The sequence below is a fragment of the Patiria miniata genome, unplaced genomic scaffold, assembly GCF_015706575.1.
Source record: "Patiria miniata isolate m_02_andy unplaced genomic scaffold, ASM1570657v1 HiC_scaffold_7, whole genome shotgun sequence".
Classification (NCBI taxonomy): Eukaryota; Metazoa; Echinodermata; class Asteroidea; order Valvatida; family Asterinidae; genus Patiria; species Patiria miniata.
The window spans coordinates 2,072,849-2,099,350 of NW_024037074.1; the positions used below are offsets into that span (position 1 = coordinate 2,072,849).

The following is a 26,502-nucleotide window of genomic DNA, read 5'->3' on the forward strand; positions in this document are numbered from 1 at the left end:
AGTAAAAATAATTGTCATTTCCATCACAAAAGGTGTGACGGATATGACTTTTGCATTCTTTTCACAATCAATATTTCTTTGGGCCCTACTGAAAATAAAGGAACCCAGCATTAATTATTTCCTGTAGGAAACTACTTCACATCACCACTCCAATACAATAGAGACTAAAATAACAGAGAGAGATATGTTGCAAGGATGAATGAAGTCCCTGAAAGCCATCAGCCCTGTTTTTGGTACATAATAATTGTCAATTATCAGATTGATCTTCGATCAGGCCAATCAAATATGTTGAACACTTTCAAGTGCTTCAACATGGGGGGGGGGTGCACATATTGTGACGTACGTGAGTAACCACTAGCTTAATTGTCACTTCCTTAACATGCTCAAAATCCAAAATGTTTAAATAGGATTATGTGAAAATCTTAGATCTGCGGTTTATGCAACAGGATTGGCACAATTGCGAATCCCACGCTTTGTGAATGCAAATCGCCATGATTGCAACCTTGGTAATGGTAATAGTATTCTTTCCCTGCTAAATACTCACGACCGGACCATGAATGTCTTGCAGTTTTTCAGGTTTTAAGAAAATCGAGTTGACGACGGACACACTGAAACCACCTCACAAGTAGAGATACAACAAGTGAAGTTCCTCGACAACGAATCTGGAGAAAGTTGCATGACCCAACATGGCAACGACATCATAGGGCAATTGGACACACCAACTTTTGAGAGACGGGCATTGTTACATTTTGTGCAGTGCACATGTGCAGCGCACGCAAACAACAAACCACCACGTGTGAATATTATCCATTCATTTTGCACCTGTCAGTGTCACAAAACACCATACCACCGTACCTGTGCGCGCCATCACGTGGGCATACGTCATACCAAGCGCATACCTTGGGATTTGTCGTAAAACATTTGTTTCGTTTGAAACGCAGCTTTCACTTCCACTGCGATGTTATTTTGTCAAGTTTTGTATATATTGGTAACGGTCTTTGTTCTGCATTGAAAACATCGATTGTCAACAGTTCTAATGTTATAGTTGTTATGCTTGCATTAGACTCTTTAATTAGTTGTTAAAATGATTACGTAGACAGTCATGACTCTAAGCCGAAGCTTATTCCTAAATTTCAGAAACGTCACTCTCAAAAAAATTGTTTAGAGGGCGCTGTACCGGCGGCAGATCCAAGAATCAAGATGACGTCCCTTGTCACCGATGTTCTGCTCGCAAACACGGGTAAAACTCAGCTGTTTTCCAATAATACTATTCTTTCAGCAAGGGTTCTCTCAATAAAGTTCTAGAGATTATTGTAGGAAAAATAAAAAAAACTTAGTACATTTAATTCCTATGTAGGCCGAGTATTTGAAACGCTTTTTGGTTTGTTAGTACTAGTAGGCCTATTCGATCTTTATCGTTGCATCGGTTGCGTGATAAAACGTATGAGAACGGGTGTCATGTCGCCAGTCGGTCACTAAGCTTCGCCCGGTAATCCTTACTAGTATTAGGACCCTGTTCCTACGTAAGAAGGGAAAAACTCACCAAAACAGTTGACTAAATCATGACACTTAAAATTGACATTCTGATATTTCTTTAGCCCCACTAGTGTGGCCGTCGGTATGCTGCGCTGAACCAAAGGCCACACACCGTGGTACCGCGCGCTACTGAGGACGAAGTTTCATAAAATCTGCGGTCCGTTTCTTACATTCTCAGTTTCTTACTTTCTTATGGTTGTATTCTATGATGTCTCACCTATCACTTCTGGGTAGCCCCATAAATGTGGCCTATTTACTGGACTGCCTCCGTAAACATAGGCCACACATCCACATGTACAAAAATCGTGTCGACGGAGCCAAATTTTGATTTTCACATTTAGGCTTAGTTTGTAGGGTTTTTTTGCTTTAGAAGCATACTCACCCTCTTTACAGGCTAATCAGAAAGTGCTGCCTTTTTCAGATGTCTAATTTTTGTGAAATTTCATGTTGAAATTTTGATACGCAAACGTGTAAAAATGAATCTGGAAATTTCACGAAAATTAGACATCTGAAAAAGGCAGCACTTTCTGATTAGCCTATAAAGAGGGTGAGTATGCTTCTAAAGCAAAAAAAACCTACAAACTAAGCCTAAATGTGAAAATCAAAATTTGGCTCCGTCGACACGATTTTTGTACATGTGGATGTGTGGCCTATGTTTACGGAGGCAGTCCAGTAAATAGGCCACATTTATGGGGCTAACTTCTGGGATGCTTAGGTCTCTAATGATGTTCCATTTTCCGAGATATTCTTCAATCTCTCTGGAGCCCATATGCACTCGTGAATCGTCTGGTGATGGCAGCCATTTTGAATGGGACAAGAGATGACCTCAAGCTGTGACGTCGCGTTTATGCAAACTGCTTGTCGAGCGCGCGAGGGCGCGAGTTGCAAATGCGACGGCTGTTTCCTGTGCCGTAGATCCTGAGGGGAGATCGGTGCACGTGGCCCCCTGACGATAAATGCATGGTACAGGAAACAGCCGTCGCATTTGCAACTCGCGCGCTCGACAAGCAATTTGCATAAACGCGACGTCACAGCTTGAGGTCATCTCTTGTCACATTCAAAATGGCTGCCATCACCAGACGTTTCACGAGTTCATATGGGCTCCAGAAAGATTGAAGAATATCTCGGAAAATGGAACATCATTACATCTAAGCATCCAGAAGTGATAGGTGAGACATCATAGAATACAACCATAAGAAAATAAGAAACTGAGAATGTAAGAAACGGACCGCAGATTTTATGAAAACGTCCTCAGTAGTGCGCGCACCACGGTGTTTGGCCTTTGGTTCAGCGCAGCATACCGACGGCCACACTAGTGGGGCATTTATTTCTTGACCCATCTGAACAATTGGCAATGACTAGCTCTACTGAGTGGAGCGTTGAATTACGGGTACCCCTGCATACAAACGCTCCACCGATTTGCCATACTTTGGTGACAGGTACACGGTCGTCATGACGGTATGCATTTTGTGCATGCCCTCGCGAGGACAAGGCCCAAAAAAACTAATAAAGAAAATACAAATGAGAAAGACAGTAACCCTGGATAGATCCACACATTCATGACATTCCATACGACCCCTCACCTCAAATTGTTCCAATCAACCGGTAATTTTGAAAAAAAACACAAAATAGTCTGAACTTACCGCTCACAATTAAATGTGTCTGCCAAGTTGCACAGTCTATTTCACTGACATGACTGATGCATTATTCATCACGCGCGTATGTGACGTCACTATTGAAGAAAAACAAGTTGCGCTTACTCAATAGCTGTTTCATGTAGTCATATGTGCCCCGCGCCGTCTGACAGTGTGGGTTTTTGGTGCAGGGCACATATCAGTACATGAAACAGTCATTGATTAAGCGCGACTTGTTTTTCTTCAATAGTGACGTCACACACGCGCGCGATGAATTATGCATCAGTCATGTCAGTGAAATAGACTGTGCAACTCGGCAGACGCATTTAATTGTGAGCGGTAAGTTCAGACTATTTTGTTCTTTTTTCAAAATTACCGGTTGTTTGGAACAATTTGAGGGGTCATATGGAATGTCATGAATGTGTGGATCTATCCAGGGTTACTGTCTTTCTCATTTGTATTTTCTTTATCAGTTTTTTGGGGCCTTGTCCTCGCGCCGTGGCGCGTGGCTAGCCATGTTAACGGGCCAAATTCCAGGGTCTGTGTACAGGTACATGTACGTGCACACTAACGTTACATTCAACGAAAAAAACGTATAACGTGAGACCTTACTTTTCTCATTGAAACGGTTTCCGACTTAAATGATATTTACACATCGCACTTTCCGTGGCATTCTTTACCATTTTTCAATGAAGACAAGTTTACAATTACTCGGCAAAACTGAAAAATTATCCCCTAAACTGTCGCCTGTTTTGAATTTGTGACCCAATACTTTCCTACTACACGACACCGAAAAACAAAAAAAATGCAACATATACTCTCTGTTTTTTAGCGCTAAGGTTTGCAAAAGTGACTATGATTGCCTTAAATTCCTGTCTACGTGGAAAGAAAAATGTATCAAAGTACATTGAGCGTGATGTTGACCGATACTTCAGTGGTTCGAACTGCCACTGCAGGCATCCATGTTTGCTGATTATCAGTATTTCATATTTTGAGTGCACATGCGCGCAAACTAAATGAGCGGCTGAAACTTACGTGCCGTATTAACTGTTACAAGTCCACAAGCTTATTGATTGGGTTTTTATATCCTAGAGTTTAAAAGTGTTACAGGCAAAACTTCATTCGAAAGTTGGTCCTGCTATTTGGGTTTTGGTGTTTTTTACTCACCCAATATTTTGTAATTCTTTGCCCAGATCTGTTGGAAAAGGAAGACCTGGGGACGCGCATCGGCAAATTATCAACTCACATTGATGAGATCAAGGGTGAAATCTACCACGCCGTACACAAGAAGTATGCCAACTACAGACCCACCAGGGACTCCACCCAGGAGCTACACAACAAGGTGCAGACACTGTCCACTGAGATGCAGACTCTCAGCAATAAGATCAAGGTACAATGTATGTCATAGTCTTAAGGCCCTAGTAACACATTCATGGTTGGACCTACGAATATCCACCGTTTACCAAGAATCAATTGATCACAATGAACCATCAAGACTCATGGAGAAATTGACTTTCTAAGAATGCACTAGGGTTTCAGGACGGATAGCCACGACTGTCAGAGGTTTCTTAATGAATACACCACGGTTTCTTGAATGGATTGTTTACGAATATTGACAGTATTACCAAGAATAATGATGTTAATGCCACAGTTGTCTGCGATTGGGCCACTGATGACCAAGGTTCTCCTATAAATAAAGCATAGTCATATTCGTAGTACAACCATAGCAGAATTCTAGCATATCTGGGCATAACCGTAGGACATTTGTAGTGAATTCGTAGAGATTTCCACCACGAATGAGCTACAAATCTCCAAGAATATGTATGAATAGCTACAAATAACACTACGAATTAGTTCAGTTGTTCTATGGATGTCCCAGGGTTCTACTGCGCATTGATTTTCATGACTATTCACCACGGAAGTTTGGAACAGTTAAGAACTTCCGTAGCCCCTCCATGAATACCAAAGGAAGTTGACGGATAACCACGCAGATATTTAAGATGAATGGTTATCATATGTAGTATGTGTGGGACTGAAAGTGAACAGTAAATTGCCTGCAGAAGTCACGTTTGTGCACTAGTTTCTCCCATTTTGTTTTTTTTTCTTTGGGGGGGGGGGTATTAGGAGTTGGCCTAGACGTTTTGATGGTGGGTGATATTGGTTGGTCGTGAGTGAGAGCTCCCTCTTGCGGCGGGTTATCGCTGCGGGGGTTATCGCGTATCAAACCATAATAACGTCTAGCCCCTAGACTAGGTATGTAAAGCTGTCTGATGAGACAGGCATTGGTGTCTGTGGTTATCACTTATTGCACCATTGGTAAAAACCTAGCCTATTCTATGGCCACGCACTGGAGTAATCTCTGTGCTAAGGGCCATACAAATGTGAGCACAGCAAGTTGGTAAAATGATGCATTTTTTTCATGGAAATGTTTTGGTGTGATACTTGGCATAGGGGTTCTTCAGTCGGGAGGTAACACACTGAGTATACAGTGTTTAAAAAAACGTCGGTAAAGGGCAAAACCTAATTTGATTTATATCACCCCGACGCAAAATTCCATCTTATAATAGTTTATGCGGTACCCGCTGCTACATGTATGTACATCAGATTCGAACCGGCCAACCGATCCCGTTAGCTCGGTGGTCGAGTGTAAGACATCTGCACTAGAAAGCAGGAGGTCGTGGGTTCGAGTCCCACCCGAGTGATTTTTTCCAAGTTTCACTCGGGAGGTAACACACTGAGTATACAGTGTTTAAAAAACGTCGGTGAAGGGCAAAACCTAATTTGATTTATATCACCCCGACTGATCCCGTTAGCTCGGTGGTCGAGTGGTAAGGTAAGACATCTGCACTAGAAAGCAGGAGGTCGTGGGTTCGAGTCCCACCCAAGTGATTTTTTCCAACTTTCACTCGGGAGGAAACACACTGAGTATACAGTGTTTAAAAAAAAACGTCGGTGAAGGGCAAAACCTACATGTATCTTATAATAGTGCTGAAGTTTGCTTACGAGTCGGATGAAAAGTGAAATTTCCTGTTCAATTCCGAGAGCTCCCTTCGCGATCTATCGTTAAATTTCCAACTCGTGTTTGAATGACGCGATGTAACCGTACGTGCCCAGCATTCATTCAGTGGTCCCAGCGCGATTCTGTTAGCGAGCGCCATACATCGATTATGATCATGGCAGACTGGATCTCGTTTGTACAGATAAGTGCATTCGAACTGAGATACGGAGTCGGGAACTAGAGCAGCTATCAGCGGAAACCAGTTCAAGCTAGTTCCCGACTCCATATCATCGTTCGAAATGCACTTGTACAAACAAGATCCAGTCTACTCATTATCATATGAGGCATCAATAAAGTATCAAGTATCAGAAAAGCATACTAGTTCAAATACCAGAATGGTGATAGTACATACCATTATTTGTGCTTGGCAGTTTTGAATTACGCACACAAAAACAGCAGCTTGTAGAAATTGGTCATTTTTGGGAACCGTCCAAATTAAGATATATAGGTTTATCTCTAACTTTACAAAGAGGTTCATATTTTAAAGCATTCATTTTTTTTCAGGTACTGTGTACAATTGTTGTACATGTACATCTATATTAACAGTATTCAACTTCGGGATGTTTCTTATTCAAAATTTGCAATTCATTGATCTGTTTGTCAGTGTGAACTGATTTTGTTGTGCAGTGTCTCACTTGAAAACTCATAATTAAACTTACAAATATCTCATGCTTAAAAAAAATCAAAGTAAATTTATTTTCTCTGATCGGAGTTGGTTTTTTAATTTGTTCGTTTTTCTCTATCAGGTCTTGACCCACAAGATAACCATTCCACCAGCACCTCTGACGTACCGGTGACTGGTGCTGCCATAAGGATCCTTATCACTATCGGACACAACAGCACTTCACCTCAGAGATCTTCAAGATTGAGATCCAAAACCTCCCAAGACATTTTGGATTTGTGGTGAGTTTGCTTTCTAAGCATTCAACTCTCGATAATGATAATAAAGTTTTTGCTCTATTAAGAGTTCATGATGTTTTCCATGGTGAAGATTTCTCAGGGTCTTTTTGTAATTTTGTATAACAGAATTTAAAGGCAATTGGATGAATTTCACTAAAGCCTGGAAATATCCTAGCCTCATGTCTATATGAAAGTAATGGTAAACTGCATGTAGAAAGTTGTATATTTTTCCAGTGCAATTTTTACAATGCCTGTACACTTTAATAGTTGTTTCTACTGTTGCTGTGATATCGCTTTAGGTATTTCACATAAACAGCTTTGTGATTTTCTGTGTAACTTGTGAAACTAAAATTCATTGCATTGAAAATGTACATGTACACGTAGCAGTTTGTTGTTAAAGTATCTGACTGACTGCCTGTGCCTCGTGCACAATGAACAAACAGTCACATCAACCTCAACCAAAACACTTTGTAACTTTCCGTCCTTAAACAGCAGTGACACTGAAGTTCCAGCTCATGACATCACTGTATTGCTCATGAATATGGAACTTGGCACTTTCTTAAAAATATTTTAAAGCCTGGAGCATCGTAACCCTTCATCAACTAAAAGCCTCAAAATCTGTTTCAAACGCTCTTAAGTATCTGCAGTGGAAAATGTAGGGTTATACATGTACAAATGTAGATGTTTGTGCCAGTTCATGTATATTTTCACACAGACAAAGTTTAAAAACAAACTTGCTCATTTAAACGCACACAAATACCTCATTCAAGAAACATTTAACATGTACATACATGTAAGTATGCAGTTTTGTAATCCATTTGCCTAGACGATCATTTTCAAGTATTTCTGAACCAAGAATGTAAGACTTGCTGTGATCTGGCAGATGCAAGATAGGCGCAGAAACAAGTGGCGCTTTCAGCATGCTCAATGCATGTTCCTGTGCCTCTTCCCATTTCACGTGATTTGGTTTTCCTTTCTTAGTCAGATCTGTAATCGGCACTGCAATGGCTGAAAAGTTCAGAATGAATTTGCAATATTAATTCACAAGGCCCATAAGTGATCAAACTTCCTTTTTCATTCGTGGACGAGATGCAGTCAGGATTGTTGAGATCTTTTCCGTTTGTGGCTTTACAACACCGTTTCCTACAATGTGCCCTAGAAAATCAAGGGAATCATATCCGGCCATACATTTCGTTGGTTTAGCAGTCAAATTTGCCTTGCGCAAGGGGTTCAAAACATCTTGAATTGTTTCGATGTGTTGTTCCCAAGTGTCTGTGTATATCAGAATATCATCAATGAAATTCACGACATGCTGTATGTTTTCCAGCAATTTTCTCATCATGCGTATGAAAGTAGCCGGTGAATTTACCATTCTCAAAGGTAACACAGTGAATTAAACTATGTACTTTTTGAGGAGATTTGCGTGAAATGTGTGTGGCTTACTGTTCATCTCAATACAGTAGTCGTTTTGTGCAACTTTCCGTAATACAGGAAATGGCTTTTTCAATTACATGAGTAATTTGTTCGCATCAGTTGGCAGGACAACTAATACTCGGTGGCCGGTATCAAACTTTCGATCTCAAGTACGCGCGTCGTAGTATTTCTTATAGCGGTTACTGGACTTCGCGAGTTCTTCTCAAGCTAGTTTGCAAGTAGACTCTAGCCGTTCACACAAGTCTATGACATATTGATAAGTTGTCTTTACCTCTTCATCTAATTTTTCTCCAGTCCATAACTCTCTGAGGATAGTAAGAGGACCTCGTACTGAATGACCGTACATGAGCTCAAAGGGAGAGTACCCCGTGCTCTCTTGCGGAGATTCTCAATACGCGAACTTCAGCGCAGGGATATACCAATTCCAATCACGTGGTCTCTCACTGCACATGCGCCTTAACATTCGTTTCAGTGTACCGTTGAATTTCTCAACAAGTCCATTAGAGATTGGATGGTAGGGTGTAGTTTGCAGATGTTTCATTGACGTAAGTCTGCCTATTTCTTTCATTAGATCCGAGGTGAATTATGCACCCATATCTGATAACATTTCATTTGGATCGCCCATTGGAGTGAAGATTTCAAACAACGCTTCCACTACGCGTTCTGTTTCAATAGGGCTACAGCTTCCGGATAGCACGTTGCATAGTCGACCAAAGTCAGAATGTATCTATTGCCTCGTTCCGTGATGGCGTGAATTGGTCCTATCAAGTCTACGGCTACTCGTCTAAACGGCGTATCAATTAAGGTATTCTTCTTACATGTAGAGTAACCGTGCCGACACGACCTTTCGCGACTGTTCTTTGGCATATGTCACAGGAAACGCAGTATCTTCGGATGTCGCCTTGCAGGCCTGGCCAAAAGAAATTTGCAAGTACGCGGTCTGTTGTTTTCTTGATACCGAGATGCCCTGCCATGGTGGAATTGTGTGCATGCTTCAATACCTTCGAGTGCATTTTCTTTGGGAATACCAACTGTGTGATTACATGATAGTTTTCTGTCGATGGTGAAGCGAATTCATGGTAGAGTAATCCGTCCGAGACGAAATACCTAGTTTCGTTATCCTTACCCGTTCGTCGGCTTTGACCTGTTTCCGCGAGGGTGAATAGCTTTTCCAACAACGGATTTTCATGTTGCGCTTTAATTATTTCGGAGAGATTTTGAACTTCGGGAACTTTAAGATGACGCAAGTTCGTGACTTTCTTAAGCTTTTGCGCTCTTTTTTCAACTGCAGCTGTTTTCTCGTCGCGAGGGCTTTGGCATTTCTGTTCCGGTTTGTCATTTCGTTACCTGACCAACTGGGATCAGGATCACGCGGGTCTATAACACATGTTATGTTTCCCTATAAGATGGTACAAGGGATTTGGCATACACTATGAATTCACGGTTCCTACAAAATACAGCGAATCTACAATGTATTTCAATACGCGCGACTGAAACATTCCGTGTACTGTCTAGAAGAACACACTTTTGTTTTGTCTCCAACATTTGTTCCTTCTTAACTAAACTCTGTTTGACGACAACCGTACTACATCCGCTATCATGCAGAACCTTAACCGTTTCGTTGCCTTACTGGAATTTGATTACCGATTGTACACGTGACACTAATCATGGGGACTTCATGCCCACAAGACAGTTTCAAATTTTCTCCTATTTGACCTGCACATTCGCATAGCGCAGGCCTCGATCTTGGGCAAAAAAGGGGCAGGCCGCTTTGGCCATGCCCCCATCAAAATTTCACAGGGCACCAAGGCCAACTCAAGGGGGCACCAAGGCCAATCATTTCAAAACCTTTAATTTACATTTATTTACAGCCAGTGTATACACGCCTATTTTCTAGGTCACATAAACAATCTCAGAGTATTCAGTTCTTGTAGAAATGTACATCATGTCCAAAGAGCTTCGTTTCCGATTTCGCTTTATCGCTTGTAGCTTTTAATGTTCTGATCAAATTTTTAAATAAATTGCTTTCTTCGTAATATCATACAGTTAAAATAATACAGTTGATGTTACTGTAAGATAACATTGACTTATGTTGATCTGGAATCTTCAAACTTAGGCACCCAAATCGCACTTTCAGCAGGCGGAGTCGAATGAAGACCGAGTTTTGGAACATCTCGGTAACGGTCATCAAAATTGTACATGACGCAGCAAAAAGTTCGCCCATACATGTACGATCGTAGTATATTTGACGCACAAAATCATCGTTGAATTTCAAGTTTTCTCTAAATGAAAGCAATGAATATTAATTATCAACTCATTTAAAATAAAATTAATAAGCGGTTAGTAGTTAATTAAACTATATTATATACTTGGAAATACTAGGGCGCTATCCGATTGTCGACGAAACTTTGGAAATTTCCGGAAAAAGGAGGAATTCCTCCCGTTTTAGTCACGTGATGTAAATTGTAATACAATGTATTACCGGAGGCTACCGGACCTAAAGCCCTGTCCGCACTGGACTTTTTTTGGTCAAACTAACCGAGACTATGGGTACTTTTTTCTATTTTAAGTCCAGTGCGGACAGCCTAGGATGTTTTCCTCTCGGTTACTTTTCCTGAGTCCCAGCGGTTACTTTTACTGGCCAACTGCTGCCCAGGAAAACTGACCACGCGCCCAGGAAAACTGACCAGGTCACTTTTCCCGAGATGATAAGTCCAGTGCGGACAGTGCAAGTCGGTAAAAGCGGCTCAGGAAAGCGTACATCCAGCCCGAGCGCCAGTGTTGGAGGTCTCGAAGCCGGCCTCGGCCTCGAGGCCGATTTTCATGGCCTTAGCATCTTCGCCTAGCCTGCGCTTCAGCTTTCCACATGCGTGCAAGCGTTATAACTGTTACCGCGTGCCAGCCTAAATAAGTCTGGCACCAATCCCATCTGCGTACAATAACATGTGGTAGTAGACTAGTCTGGTTGCTGTGTTGTACAACATTTTCTCGTTTTGCCTCTGTACCCCGACCTTTAAAAATGATTTGCGGCAAGGTGCGGCAAGCTTAATCATTTCTTTTTATAGGCCACTGTTTCAGTAAAAGTCTGAACTTTCTGGGTACGATCGATTGTACTAGTCCGTACCATTTTTTTTCATAAAGATATGATAAAAACAGTTACGATTTAGCAAGTAGATTTTATTTTTACACGGTGATTTAAATGAAAGTTCCGGCTCACAGGGTAATGTTTGGCGCAAATGGTCGATATGGAAAGCGCGATTTCAGAATTTGTTTTTCCATCCAAATGAATGCAAAGTTCTGAATGAATGTTTTAATAATAGGAGTCAGTATTCCTCGTGGTACCAGGATACTTTTTTGTATTTTTAGAGCCATGTTGATACTTATTACATGTATATAAGCACGGTTTGAAATTGACTAATTTTGCGTGGTTACAGATATACGGCCAAAACCTCTGGACTCCCTACCTCTTGCCATGATCTTAAAATTCTTCGAAGCCATTGGATTCAAATCGGATGATCCGAGAATTCATGGTCATTTTGATGAACTGAGTGATATCATGCACGCATGTTCCGTGTTGCCGTGTTGTTTGGAGCGGGATTGGCCATTGCCAGACTTTGTCTGGTACCGCGTTATTAACAGTGATAATGCGTGGACACTTTATCCTGTTGTGTGGAGCGGGATTTGAACTACATGTATGCTTTGCCCGTGCGTAATGGCGCACCGTCTGGCATTGTCTGGTCGCATCGCCGTGTTTGCTCGGCGTGCGCCTGGACAGTGCCTGGGGGTTCGTAACTTTTTGGTTATGAGTGGTAAAAACCTGATTCAAAAATCAAGTTGTTGTTTATTTAATGAAGATTCCTATGATATTAAGCATTTTGATAGGTTTTGAAAATAAGATTGATAAAACATGCTAAAAGTAAATAATGTAAATCTTACAGAATAGAAACTCAAAATTTGGCCATTTAAATTGTTGTATCTCCAAAGGGCAAACACCTACATGTATGAGCCTGAATTAAACGCCATTGATTTTGTTGTGTAATTTGCTTTCAGTGATACAAAACTTGAGATTTCTTTCTTTTAAAAATAAAATTCGCTGGACTCGATCCCTACAAGAGGAAACCCATTGCAAGCTGTAAATTTGTAAGCCAGGCACTTCAAAACTCAGTGAATTCAACTAAAAAGATGTTAAAACTCCAACATAATCTTAGCCTTGTTTTAGTGATTTATATTTTACTACGTGTTTTGATAGCTGGCCTCGGCCTCGGCCTTGGCCTCGGAGGTGGTGGCCTCGGCCTTGGCCTTGGCCTCGCGGTTGTGGCCTCGGCCTCGGCCTTGGTCTCGGAGGTTGTGGCGTCGGCCTTGGCCTCGGAGGTTGTGGCCTCGACTACAACACTGCCGAGCGCCCTGTTAGGCATACAGAGACCGCACGAACATGCACGTGCAGTGGCCAAACATTTTGTAGAAACACGCTGCGGTGTATCATCAAGTCCGAGCGGTAAAATCTCGTTAAAATATGTATTTCAACGCACAAATACATACACAGAGAAGAGACATCACTTTCTGAGAATTAATTTGCGGAAATTTTCTTTCTCCACCGCTGTATGTTATTTTCTTCGATCCAAATTCGTCCTGATACGCTACTGTAGTCATGCACGGAACATCATGGTCCGGTATGGTATGTAGGCCGTAGTCACTGGTTCCTGGCCTACATCATAGTTTCGATTCTGTAAGCATGCGATGGGAACCAACGAATACTGATGGCACTGCTGCCGCACGGAACATCGTACAGCGGCATGGCTTCGAGGACGTGCATCACAAATGCGTCAGAATTATAGGCCTTTTCGTCAAGATTTAGCATGTCAAGATGAAATTTATCGTGTAAACGATTATGTTGTGCATGCAAATGGCGTGTGTAATATTACTGTGCCTATCGGCGGCTGAAAATGTGATCGGCAATTTGTTTTCTGTGTACGGTGAGTCATTATACTGACACTGTGACAGCTCCGTTACTTCTCCCACGCGGTCTGGGTAAATTTTCCCGTGTCGAAAGTCCAAGTGCGGACAGTGGTCACATTTGACCATTTCTCATTTTACCATCGTCTCGGTAAAACCTTCCAAAAAAAAAGTCCAGTGCGGACACGGCTTAAGATTTATCAGGAATAGTCAGAAATCTTTTGGTCTGGGAACCAGACTAGCTTATCGAGCCGCATTCCAAGTCGCCTCAACCTCCTCCTCATGGGTTTCAAACTCCCAGTTGCATTTTGTCCAAACATTGCCTTGCGCGATACCCATTGAGACGAGGTTGAGACGGCTCCAAATGCGGCTCGATAAGCACAGACCTGCCAACCTTTGGAAAAACTGTATTCTGAATCATCAAAAGTTGTATTTTTAATTACAAAACTGTATTTTTCAAAAATATGCATAGACGGGCTATACGAACAAATAAATGTGGCTGCAATGCTCCATTTTTAATAATCTTCATTAAAGTTATAAAAAAAATGACCAGAGGTCTCCCTGCGGGTGGTAAACCCAATCAAACAATTTGCATGAATAAGGATATTTATCATATACCTTACTCATAAACAAACTGCTTTAAAAACTATTCAATGCAAGTCTACTTAAACATAAACTAAAGACTAGACTTCCTCATATTTGAAATAAATAAACCTTTAATGCAGGTGAAACATTCATTTGGCCATGTTCAGACACCGTGTTAGCTAAAACGGTAAAAGTTAAAACGGTTGCTCGCCACGGGAGGTCCGGCCGTCGTAAAAAATAAAACTACCGAGCGTCCAGACATTGTTTTAAGTATAGCAAGTTCAACTCGAAGCAGTTTATCTTAGTTTCTAAGGTCACGTACAACATCCGCCTCAGCAAAAACCGCGTGCTAAAAAGAGCCTTCACTCTTCCATTTTGACAGTTCGCTACACGTGGTCTGAGCCTCTCACCGTGTGATGCGTGTTGCCATGCCGTATTTGACATCGCAGCCCCGGCCGGTCATGTAGCGTGGCACGCGATAAACATGACGACAGTCACTTGTCCACCGCGGCGATTTTTTAAGTATCGTGTCGGCCTTACACCATTTGTGTTAAAATTTTGGGGGCTATTTTCTGCACCTTTCGTGGTGCAGAAAGACATAAAAATGTTCTAAAATGTTGATTGAAAACAAACACGTCATTAAACAGATTTCACTGCACTCATCAACTTGACAACTTGCCCGCACAATATGTCAGTCACGTGAAAATACACGTGATATTAACGTTGCAATATTGACCAATCAACGCCAAGGTTTTCCTGGTAGTTGAATATATTAGTGTATTATGATAATTACGCTCTGGTTAGCTGTTGTTGCGTTTGCATATATGCATAATGTACATCGTACAGTGGCACCGCGCCGTATGTTGGGCCGTAGCTGGGAGATCGGGAAGGGCTGCGCGCCGGGGTAGGGTGTATGAGATGACCCGCGTGTGTACGTACGTACGAACACAACAACGATAACCATAAAAAGACGTGTATTATTTTCGCCGCGACTAGACGTTTGTTGAATGGTGTTTGTATACACAGATCCTCTACACAATATCCGTGATGTGTGATTGTCATGAAAGGACATGCAGAGGTAAAATACAAACATGACAAAAGGGCACGCTGGCCAAGTTGGCCGCGACATGTGTATTTTTTGAAGGAGCATTGCGGCCAAGTTGGAAGGGCATGTGGCCATTGGCCGCGGTGGCCGCGGTAAAGATCGAGGCCTGATAGCGATGACTTTTTGGTTATGCACCCAGCAACTTCTTGTATTTCTTGCCCTGTTTCTTCGTCGGTTCGTTCTGTTACTTCCAGACTTGCAGATTGAGCTAGATAGCCCTATGAACAAGAACAATACAAGCACTATCAAACTAATCCTAGCGCAAGTGCGTTTGTGAGTGGAGATTCCAGAAATACCTAACTTACGCAACAACAGCATGATTCCATGTGACTTAGTGCGCGTTACATAATCGCCAACATGACATGACAATCTGTCTATAGGCATCGCAATTTGGGCTTCTCAATGCATGCTGCCTAGCAAGGGCTTCCATAAACCACCTTGAACATCTGTCGTGTATAACCACACACATTTCCCTGACGAGCCCCCATTTGTCACATTCCCTGGTTGCTCCTCCCCAAGAAATATAACCCTCAGTAGTCTGGTACACCGTGACACAAAATAAACTGTCGAGTGAATTGACAATTTATTTTGTGTGACAATTTATTTTGTGTGACGGGTGTACCAGACTTCTGAGGGTCATATTTCTTGGGGAGGGGCAAACCAGGGAATGTGACACTGACAGTTGGTTGCAATCTGTTCTGGGCCTGCACATTACTGTTGACACAGGAAGTGTTGACAATTCCCTACTTTAAAGTAAAATACGTTTCTATTCTTGATAATATGCTGTGAATGTTTCTTGTTACCAGTAAGGTGTTTTACAGTAATATGCGCCGATCACAAGATGGAATTTTTGCAGATGAAAATCAAATTAGGTTTCGCCCTTCTCCGACGTATATACACTGTTTACTCAGTGTGTTAAGGGCTAGCCTTGGTCAATGCTCTCGTCGTTATTCGTCCCGTATACGGTCAATCGTCGGCATACATGTATATCCTCTCGCGATATGCACATGCATTTAAAAATACAGCGCGAACAGCGACCTCATGCGGCCACTATTTTTTTATGCAAATCAGTTGGGGACGATCGAGAGCCTTGGTTCAATTGTCGGCAAAAGCTTATGTTTTTCTTTACTTTGCGCCAGATTTCCAGCGCACGACCTCGTATGCGAATACAGATAATGTAGGTGGCAGGGCTTGAATTGAACGACCACTGGCCACGACGGCCAGTGCCGTCGTTGCCTTCTTACTGGCCGAGGTGCCCCACGAAAAATCCCTGTCTTCACGGCCAGTTTTGCCTTGCCCCATTATTACCTTGGCCGTCGTGCCCTTTTTGCAAAAACATGCATCAGCCTACTAAAACCACTACAATCCTTGATTCCAGTTGTTTTTCCACAAATTGACAATGTATTTCGATGCCATGCCAGCCCAATCAGTTGTCATCTATCTCGCTGAATCAATCACACGCGCGCAGTACGGCCGTGGCCGTCCCGCCATACGCCGTCGATTCCCCACTGTACGATGTACATGTACACACACGTACGTACGTTCTGTACATGTACACTGACAACTGAATCTCCAGCTCCTGTATGTGCCGATACTTCAAGTAGCGACACCCCCGCCGCAAAAATATATGTCAGTATTCGTACACACACATACCAGCAGGAGTACGTACGGCAGATCTTACGTGCAGTCAACCGACTTTCTTTTTCCCAGTGCTTGCATGCGCGGTATACAGAATGCATTGATGTTCGTGTACGAGGCAAACGAGCTTGGGGCATAGTCAAAACACGCGTGCACATGGCGTTCCGAATTCCGATTGTCAAAAGCGGACATTGTAAATGGCGATCGTATATTAATTATGGGCCTGATTCCCTAAGAGAACAAAATCAACTTTTAATCCACTTTAAGAACATGCAGGTAGGTTATAGATAGAGGGAAGGGTTTCGAATTTTGAGGGGAATTTGGATGGAAAACGATAACGAAAAAACACAACATGAAAATAGAGATGGCGATCGCACGTCACCAACCATAAAACTGCTTTAAAAAAACGTAATTTCTATCCCCCAAAAATGTTCAAAATTACAAAACAGGTGCAATATAAGCTGAGAGAAGTCTGCTTTAGGTTGAAAAGGTACTTTTTTAATGATAAAAACACCTTTGGCTCAAATTTGATCGAAACTAAAGGGGGGCCCTAAACTACATGATCGCTAATATAAATCCGCATTTTTTTTAGCCGGCCTCTGTGCCCCTTCTGCAGATATTAGTTTGGCCTTGGTGCCCTCCCGACTGGCCGTGGTGCCCTCTATAATTTTGCTCCATTCAAGGCCAAAGTGGCCTTGCCCTAAAAAATCCCAAATTCAAGGCCTGAGGTGGGGCTAATATGTGGAGTGTCCAATCACACCTTGGTAAATCCGAACGTCATCAAATTATTTGCAGCTATTCTGCCTTTTGCGGACATGACAGGAACCACAGTTTTTGTGCATTGGTGCCGTGTGCAGAGACACACACTGTGTACGTGTATGGATTATGTACGGTGCCACGTTTCACTATGCAAGTTTCCACGCAACGATCGACCAATAAGAAAACGACATTTAAGGTCAGCTAAGGCTATTAACATAATGAGCACCACCCCCAAAACCTCACATGGACAATTGAACCAAGGTGCTAGATCAGGTCCAACTGATTTGCATAAAAAATAGTGGCCGCGTGAGGTCGCTGTTCGCGCTGTATTTTTAATGCACTGCATGCATAGACATACTGTATGACTGCATGCATAGCGCTAGCAAAGATATCTTTTACTGCGCTATGGCCGGATGAATAACAACTAGCGCCTTGACCAAGGCTAGTTAAGGGCCTGTCTCATTATATGCGATCTCATAGGAGACCTTACGGCGACCAAAAATATTTCATAAATTTAACAATCGCAGCGAGGACGCAAGAAAATGACAACTTTCTGTATCAAAGAAGCTCAAGCTACAATGTACGCTCATACTGTGCTCTTCCCACGCTTACGATGCGCTCAACTTGCTCTCTATGCACCCCTGTCAAGCTCAATTACTCGATCTAGTCACTGCCGCTGCGCTGTCACTGTGCTCACACTACGCTCTGCTCGCTGTTGATACGTCCTAGTAGCTCGCGTCGTGCTCTCTATTCGACCAAAATATGCTAATGTGACGTCACTTGCGCTGTATAAATACCACGACAAAACGGTCAATACACAGTCCAGTTTCAAAATTATTCTACAAGTTCATCGCACTCGAGTTCCTTTCTCATGGAGACTACATCGACTGTCTTGCGCCTAGGCTGCCTCGATGCCACTTCAATGTCGCACGATTCACGCTCACACAGCGCCCGAGTTGCGTCATTGCGGCGCCCTGGCCAGAGCGCAGAGGTGTTGCGATTGTTTTGGGCATGTTCAAAGACCTTGGCGCTCATCGGAGACCATTAAGACCCTCCGGCACCCATCTGGCAACCTATGTAGTTGTCGCTGCGATCTAGTAGTTGTTTTTGCACCCCAGCTATTTTTCAAGGATGCAGTAAGAGCGCACATAAGATTGCAGACAGTGTGACAGGGGCTTTACCTCCCGAGAGAAAGTTGCCTCATACACGAATATCAATGCGTTGTGTACCACGTGGCAAGCACTGAGAAAAAGGAACATTGTTCTTGACAGCTGTCCAGTGACTGCTGACTCGCTGTGTGTTGTGCATGCCCTTGGCTTGGTGGCTTGCTGATGCTTGGCCTGGCAGCATGGTGCTCTTGGTCATTTTCTGCCTGCATGTGGAATCACATGAAGCTCAATCTGCTTCCCTGGCTGCAATGGTCGGCTGGGATTCTGTCTTGGGAAGCAACGACAGCACAGTTTGAGGAATGAGAAAGCCTTGACTACAGCTGCACGATAGTCAGCGCTAGTCAGCACTGTAGACGAGGGAATTAATTGAGCTATTGATAAGTCTGCAGATTTTCTGCAAGTTCTAGATATTCAATAGCTGGGGCAGGCAAAGTATAAGTTGTTCCCAGAGTATAAATAATTGCAGCTGAAAGGTTCAGTGAGTTCAGAATGAAAAAAATGGCAGTATTGATGATAACCATACAGAGGAGCTTGCCTGCTCGCTTGGGACAATTTGGCAACTGTGCTGATTGCTTGCACACTTTAACTACTACCAAGATGTACAAAGCAAGAGTGGCTACTAAACAGGTAGTGTTGGTAACGAAATTAATTCAAAAAATGATGTCATTGGGATCACACCAACAATAATTGTTGGCACCCACAGTCCTGCTGATATCTTTGCTGCTCGAGATTTAGAGGCTTTTTCCTTGAATGTCAGAGGATTGCGCACTGCAGAGAATCTCTCAGCTGCTATGATCACTACAAAAAAACTAGAAACAGCAACAAACATGTATTTGAATCCCAGGACATACCGTTATTTTGTTTGACTGTTTTGGATTTCCTCAAAAACAAAAACCGTGAACTAACTATTGACCGTTTTGTCGTTTTACAGTTTTGTAAAACGGTCAAACTGTATTAAGTCACACACATAAAATACTTTTTGTTGTTGTTTTTGATCGTAGAAAGCGTTAAACGGTTAGTTGCTTTATTTTAGAGTGTTGTTTTACAAAATCATGACAATGACAAAATGGTCAATAGTCTTGCCGACCATTTTTTTGATTTGGGTTCGGCAATTAAGCAATGCACCTAGGAATGTTAATGCGTCCTTGGGATCGAGTCATTGCCTGGGCCCTCCTTACATTTTTGTTCTCACGACAGAATTTGCGAATTAGCTATTGAAGAGCCGCGTCGACTTAAACTCTAATTTTCTTCAAAATATCTGCAACTTCATTAAACGTCTTATATATACCATCCTGTATCCATTGTGAAAAGTAATGCCCTCCCTTGCAGTTTTCCAGCGCCAGTTTTGCTTGCAACTATTTAAGCCCCAACAACTGAATCGCATGAAAAGGGGGTCAGGGTCCGCGCCAGGAATCACACCACGCATTAATTATGCCGAGCCAACACTCGTGTAAAGCAGGGTCCCCCTCCATCCCCTTGCCCACCGCCACAAAATGCACCACGAACTGTTAACTATGACACTAAAATAAAAAAACAGTGTGTATTCAATACTGACTGTTTTGCTGTTTTTCAAAGTAATTTGTGTAAAACAAAAATAATCGATCATTATGCTATAATGAATTTTACTAAACTTATAAAACGGAGAAACCGTATTGATATTAATACCGTTTGTCGTTTTATAAAACTGTAAAACGACAACACGGTCAATGGTTCGTTTACTGTTTTTGTTTTTGAGGAAATCCAAAACCGTAAAACGAAATAACGGTATGTCCCGGGATTTATTTGACACTCTGGAATGCTTTGTACACTTCGGATGAACACAATACAAATATACATTGAGTCATAAGGAAGAGCAAGTCAGCCACAGCCAGATTGGATAAGTAGATGTTGATGATTGTACGCATTGACTTCACTCGAATGACTGTGAAGAGAAAGACCAAGTTTAAGAGGAGGCCGATTGGTGCATTGATTTCAGTACTTAACCATAGTATTTGTTAATTTCTTTTGTGAGTCTTGATAAAGTTCTCAAGGTGCTTTTCAACTTCATCGTTCTCCATATCCAACATTTTATTCAGATGTAGCAAAGAGTGTTCTGTCCTATTTCAAGATCACTCCAGTTTTATACTAACAGCGAATATAAGACCTGGAGCAATGTGTAGTTGAAACAAAAAGCTTCTGAATTTTTTCCCCTTAGTGTTTTTTTATCTCTAAGATTTGTAAGGATTAGTTCTTTGTTCCTTGTTTTGAATGCATGCTAAACCAAAGTAGACAATAGAGTTTCACAGTTGACTTTGGCATAGATGTGCTTCAGAATAACTTTTTATTTTCTCTTCAAGACTTTTTTACATGTACATTGTGTAATCCGTCACTAGGTTTTGCTCATATCTAGGTTACTTTAAAAAAAAAAAAAGTGAAATGGCACTCTGCACTTTTTATTAAGTTTTACAGCTCATAAAAGATCACAGACATAACGTAACGCTTGAATTATCTATAACTAAATAAAATTAGATGCAGATCAAAAAATGACACAAAATCTTTCAGGTCGTTCACTACATTTTGCTTACAACATATTTATTTATATCTCACATATAGAAACTTGACACAAGCTTTAGATTTGGTGTTTGAATAATCAAGAAAGACATTTAAAATACAGATACGAATAGTCACTGCATCAACAAAGATTTGAAACCATGGAATTCCTACACTCTCTTGCTTGAAATTGAAAGTGTACATGTACTTAGACTTCTGCTATCAAATGTTATACTAAGAAATTACCCATGAACTTTTCTTTTTTTTTCTTGGCTCAAACTGATGACCAGCTTTGCCAACAGATTGGCTCCCGTCCGTACATTATTGATACTTGTGGGGGGGGGGGGGACCAGCCTACCCAGTAAGAACAGAAATTATGTTTGGCAGCCAATAATTTGGAAAAGTAAAGTAATAATTCAATACCTGAACGTGAGCTTTTTTGTGGTTGGTGTTTCATTCAAAAGTAAATGACTTTTGTATTGCTTGAAAAATAGCAGATTGGTAAAGAAATCTGTTTTTCGGGATGAAACTCGAAAATAGCACAGAACTTAAAGTAAATTCAGTACCTCATCTGGCATTTGTTGAGCAAAACTGTTATGTGGACCGTTTTCCTTGTTTTTTTTCCTAGAAGGTACCAGTGTCGGAGGTCTCGAGGCCGGCCTCGGCCTCGAGGCCGGCCTCGAGGCCGATTTTCATGGCCTTGGCCTCGGCCTTGGCCTCGGAGGTGCAAGGCCTCGGCCTTGGCCTCGGCCTCGGAGCCTTCCGGCCTCGGCGAATCGGTCGAGGCCGGCTCGAGGCCGCCCATTTTGATGTGTTTTCTATTCTAATTAATTTTAATTATTTACCGTATCAAACCCTCGAGATTCTTCTGCAGTGGGTTCCGTGAAACAAACGCATATACAATGTACGCACGAATGAACTGGAAATGGTTGCATTGCACGTACTCGCGTACGTAGCATCTTTGCCTAGCCTGCGCTTCAGCTTTCCACGTGCGTGCAAGCGTTATAACTGTTACCGCGTGCCAGACTATAAGTCTGGCACCCATCCCATCTGAGTACAATAACATGTGGTAGTAGACTAGTCTGGTTGCAGTTTTGTACAAAATTGTCTCGTTTTGCCTCTGTACCCCGACCTTTAGAAATGATTTGCGGCAAGGTGCAGCAAGCTTAATCATTTCTTTTTATAGGCCACTGGTTCAGTAAAAGTCTGAACTTTCTGGGTACGATCGAGTGTACCAGTCCGTACCATTTTTTTTCATAAAGATATGATAAAAACAGTTACGATTTATCAAGTAGATTTTACTTTTACACGGTGATTTAAATGAAAGTTCCGGCTCACACGGTAATGTTTGGCGCAAATGGTCGATAAAGCGCGATTTCAGAATTCGTTTTTCCATCCAAATGAATGCAAAGTTCTGCATGAATGTTTTAATAATAGGAGTCAGTATTCCTCGTGGTACCAGGATACTTTAAAAAAAAAAACATGTTTAGAGCCATGTTGATACTTATTACATGTATAAGCACGGTTTGAAATTGACTAATTTTGCGTGGTTACAGATATACGGCCAAAACCTCTGGACTCCCTAACTCTTGCCATGATCTTAAAATTCTTCGAAGCCATTGGATTCAAATCGGATGATCCGAGAATTCATGGTCATTTTGATGAACTGAGTGATATCATGCACGCATGTTCCGTGTTGCCGTGTTGTTTGGAGCAGGATTGGCCATTGCCAGACTTTGTCTGGTACCGCGGTATTAACAGTGATAATGCGTGGACACTTATACCGTTGTGTGGAGCGGGATTGGAACTATGCTTTGCCCGTGCGTAACGGCGGGACGTCTGGCATTGTCTGGTCGCATCGCAGTGTTTGCTCGGCGCGCGCCTGGACAGTGCGAAGGTCGGGGGGGGGGGTCGTAACTTTTTGGTTATGTGTGGTAAAAACCTGATTGAAAAATCAAGTTGTTGTTTATTTAATGGGGATTCCTATGATATTAAGCATTTTGATAGGTTTTGAAAATAAGATTTATAAAACATGCTAAAAGTAAATAATGTAAATCTTACAGAATAGAAACTCAAAATTTTGCCATTTAAATTGTTGTATCTCCAAAAGGCAAACACCTATGAGCCTGATTCAAACGCCATTGATTTTGTTGTGTAATTTGCTTTCAGTGATACAAAACTTGAGATTTCTTTCTTTAAAAGATAAAATTCGCCGGACTCCCTACAAGAGGAAACCCATTGCAAGCTGTACGGCCTGCAGGCACTCCAAAACTCAGTGAATTCAACTAAAAAGATGTTAAAACTCCAACATAATCTTATCCTTGTTTTAGTGATTTATATTTTATTACGTGTTTTGATAGCTGGCCTCGGCCTCGGCCTTGGCCTCGGAGGTGTTGGCCTCGGCCTTGGCCTTGGCCTCGCGGTTGTGGCCTCGGCCTCGGCCTTGGCCTCGATGGTTGTGGCCTCGGCCTTGTCCTCGGCCTCGGAAGTTGTGGCCTCGACTACAACACTGGAAGGTACAGCATTAAAGGTTGCATGTCTGTGTAGAGTGTGTGTGCGATTCACAGTTTCAGATGGTTCTTATTTTATCTGATAAACTGTCGAAGTTGAACACATTATCCTCATTGTTTCAAGCTTAATCTTTAATTTGCTCATGCACTGCCAGAACTTTGAACTGTAGTTAGGAGAATGGTTGTATGTAGAAAGATGACAAGTTCCACACACAATCCATTACGCTTTGGAGATACGGTGGACACAATACGAGGGCGCTATTTGGTTTAGGTCTAGTCTTTTGCATAAGTTACCCCAATATACCCAAATCAAATAACACCCTTGTATTGTGTCTGCCATATATCAAAAAAAGGCTTATAGCAGTTGAGCTATTCACTTTTTCCAAAATTTGTTAAGACTCTGAAATACTGAATGTGCTTTTCACATCTTTTCCCAATGTACAGGTTAAACAACATGGTGACTCCACTGTGGAACCAGCCGTATGAGGACCAGCTATCTACCAAACAGACCAACACCAGGGAGTTTCTGAGGAATTTATCCAAGATGCTGCAATGGAACATTGGGGAGATGTCTCCCTGTCTGAAGCAACAAAGGTGAGCTACTCACCAAAGACACAGGATGGTTGTGGGCCAGAATGGAAATGTGATCTTCATTGACAAAAAACTGTTTCCAGACACAGTTTTCTGGCAAATGGACTTACATGTTACAGCTGCCCTGAAATTTCATTAAAAGTGCAGAAAATGATGCCTCATTTTTCTTGAGAATCAATTAAAACTCGGCAAACTTTGGGCCAACTTCTGAAATAAACTTCCTTTCCACACACAAAAGTCCCAAAGATTAAAAGGGGGGGGGGATTTAAAAAAAACTGTTTACAAACAAAAAGCAGAAAAATGAACACAAAACCAAACTTCACAATTCATAAGCTGCTCGAATGAGACTCGCACCAACAATCTCCTGCTTCCTAGTGCAGATGTCTCAACTACTTGACCACCAGGCTTGCTGGGGTTGGCTGGCTGGTCCCAATCTGATATAGCAGGTGCCACAATCAATGAGTTTAATTAATTGTTTACGTAGGGGAGTTGTGAATGTGAATACCTGGTTTTGACCTTCACCAATGTAAATTTGAATGCACTGTTTATTCAGTGCTGTCTGAGAGCTTACGAGCAAAGATTCTGCAGGCTTGCTTGGGTGGGATATGAACCCATGACCTCCTGCTTACTAGTGCAGACATCTTAACCACTCAATAACAGAGCTTGCAAAGGTTAGTGGGCCAGTTTGAATCTTGTGCATATATAGTTTTGGTTACCACAAGAAATTCACAAGCCTGTTGGAGTGGGATTCGAACCCACACCCTCATGTTTAATAGTGCACTCTTCATTTGATTGACAGGAAGAACCACAGTGGGATTGAATGTGAGTTGGAGCCAATTAAGCCATCGGTGAGTAAGCTAGGTGACAAATATTTGTTGATAGAAATATAGATTTTATTTAAACTTATTTGTAGTATTGTGAATGATTTTATGAATTATAATCTCAATGTTAGTTCACATTGGCACATAGTGTTAGGTTAGCTTGACTGGTGTGATCTTTGAACTCGGGTAGATAGATAGAGTCACCTTACTTGTACTAAATTTATATTTCAACCTGGATTTCTTGTTAGATAAACTATACAGCATGTGAATCTTTTGTGGGGTAAATATTCCTGACATTGGAGATGTCTGATTTGTTCCTTTCATTTTCATTGTTTGTTTGCACACTCACAGCCAGTATTAGAGAGTTATTGCAACAAGTGTGAGTTTACCATCGGCAAGAGTGTAGATGGCATCGTTGAGTGAAACTGGCATTTATTTTTATTTATGCAATCTCTTCATTTTGTGTGTGTATGCGCTCCGTTCACAAGCACCCCCTCGCCTGGATATAAAGTGTGCACACATGTACTTAATGCACCTGTCATGAAAGCTGAACAGAAAGTTCCAGGATTTTTTTCTCAGTTATTCCTCTAATTTTTTTGTCAGGTCTTCATGAAACTTGGCCCTGGATAAATTGTGCAATAGTTTCAGTATCATGTCTTCTTATTTTCATTGACAGATAACACTGCTGGTTTCCGGCTTGGCGCTTACAAAGGTAAGTATTTCCTCTGAAGTTCCATTTTGGTAAAAGACGTAGATCAGCTTTCATGTTTGATTGGATCGGCTGTCGAGGGGCGTGGCCTATTAGTTGCTAATGCTGATCAATTCCAACCAATCAGAATGCAGCACACAGAAAGATTGACAGGTGTACATATTGTGCATTGCCTAATATGTTTGTCAGGAATTAATTATTAATAAGAAAGAAACAAGCCACAAAAGACTTAAACCCTTGTCATCCCCTTTGCTGACCAATATGTTGGCTTACTTTTGTGGCATGAATATTGCGGGTATATGTTTGTACTTTCAACATTGACCAGCAAGCTCTTTTACTCGGTAGGGATTTTTCAACAATTACATTTGTACAAGCAAGAATTAGGTTTTAAATACAAAATTCAGGAAAATCACTGTATGTTTAAATGTTGCTAGTGTACACTTTTATTTATTTTATCACTGATCTTGCTTTTACACGCAAATTTGTTTGTCCTATAAAAAGTATGTGACTTTTAGGAACATGGTTTGCCCTGCAATTTGTTTTTTTCGAATATTACTAGGTATCAGAAAGA

General features: G+C 41.7%; 1 protein-coding gene across 3 annotated transcripts; it reads left to right on the forward strand.

The window, feature by feature from the left end:
* The first annotated feature begins 1,138 nt into the window (after positions 1–1,138).
* LOC119746290 (centromere/kinetochore protein zw10 homolog) lies at positions 1,139–25,696 on the forward strand. 3 transcript variants are annotated; one of them, XM_038223150.1, is made up of 4 exons: positions 1,139–1,240; positions 4,364–4,560; positions 24,255–24,404; positions 25,574–25,696. In XM_038223150.1, exons 1-4 carry the CDS (start codon positions 1,220–1,222, stop codon positions 25,581–25,583), a joined length of 378 nt encoding a protein of 125 aa, XP_038079078.1. In that variant the 5' UTR covers positions 1,139–1,219; the 3' UTR covers positions 25,584–25,696. The 3 variants fall into 3 exon arrangements, with proteins under 3 accessions (XP_038079078.1, XP_038079079.1, XP_038079080.1); XM_038223151.1 differs by lacking the exon at positions 25,574–25,696 and adding an exon at positions 6,975–7,131; XM_038223152.1 differs by lacking the exon at positions 25,574–25,696.
* The last annotated feature ends 806 nt before the right edge of the window (positions 25,697–26,502 follow it).

What these genes read in the sequence shown, in the direction of transcription:
- LOC119746290 (XM_038223150.1), top strand. Translation starts at nt 1,220, where the DNA reads ATGTTCTGCTCGCAAACACGG. An exon ending in TGTTCTGCTCGCAAACACGG is followed by an intron (nt 1,241 to 4,363) that starts GTAAAACTCAGC and finishes TTCTTTGCCCAG; the next exon opens with ATCTGTTGGAAAAGGAAGAC. An exon ending in CTCTCAGCAATAAGATCAAG is followed by an intron (nt 4,561 to 24,254) that starts GTACAATGTATG and finishes CCCAATGTACAG; the next exon opens with GTTAAACAACATGGTGACTC.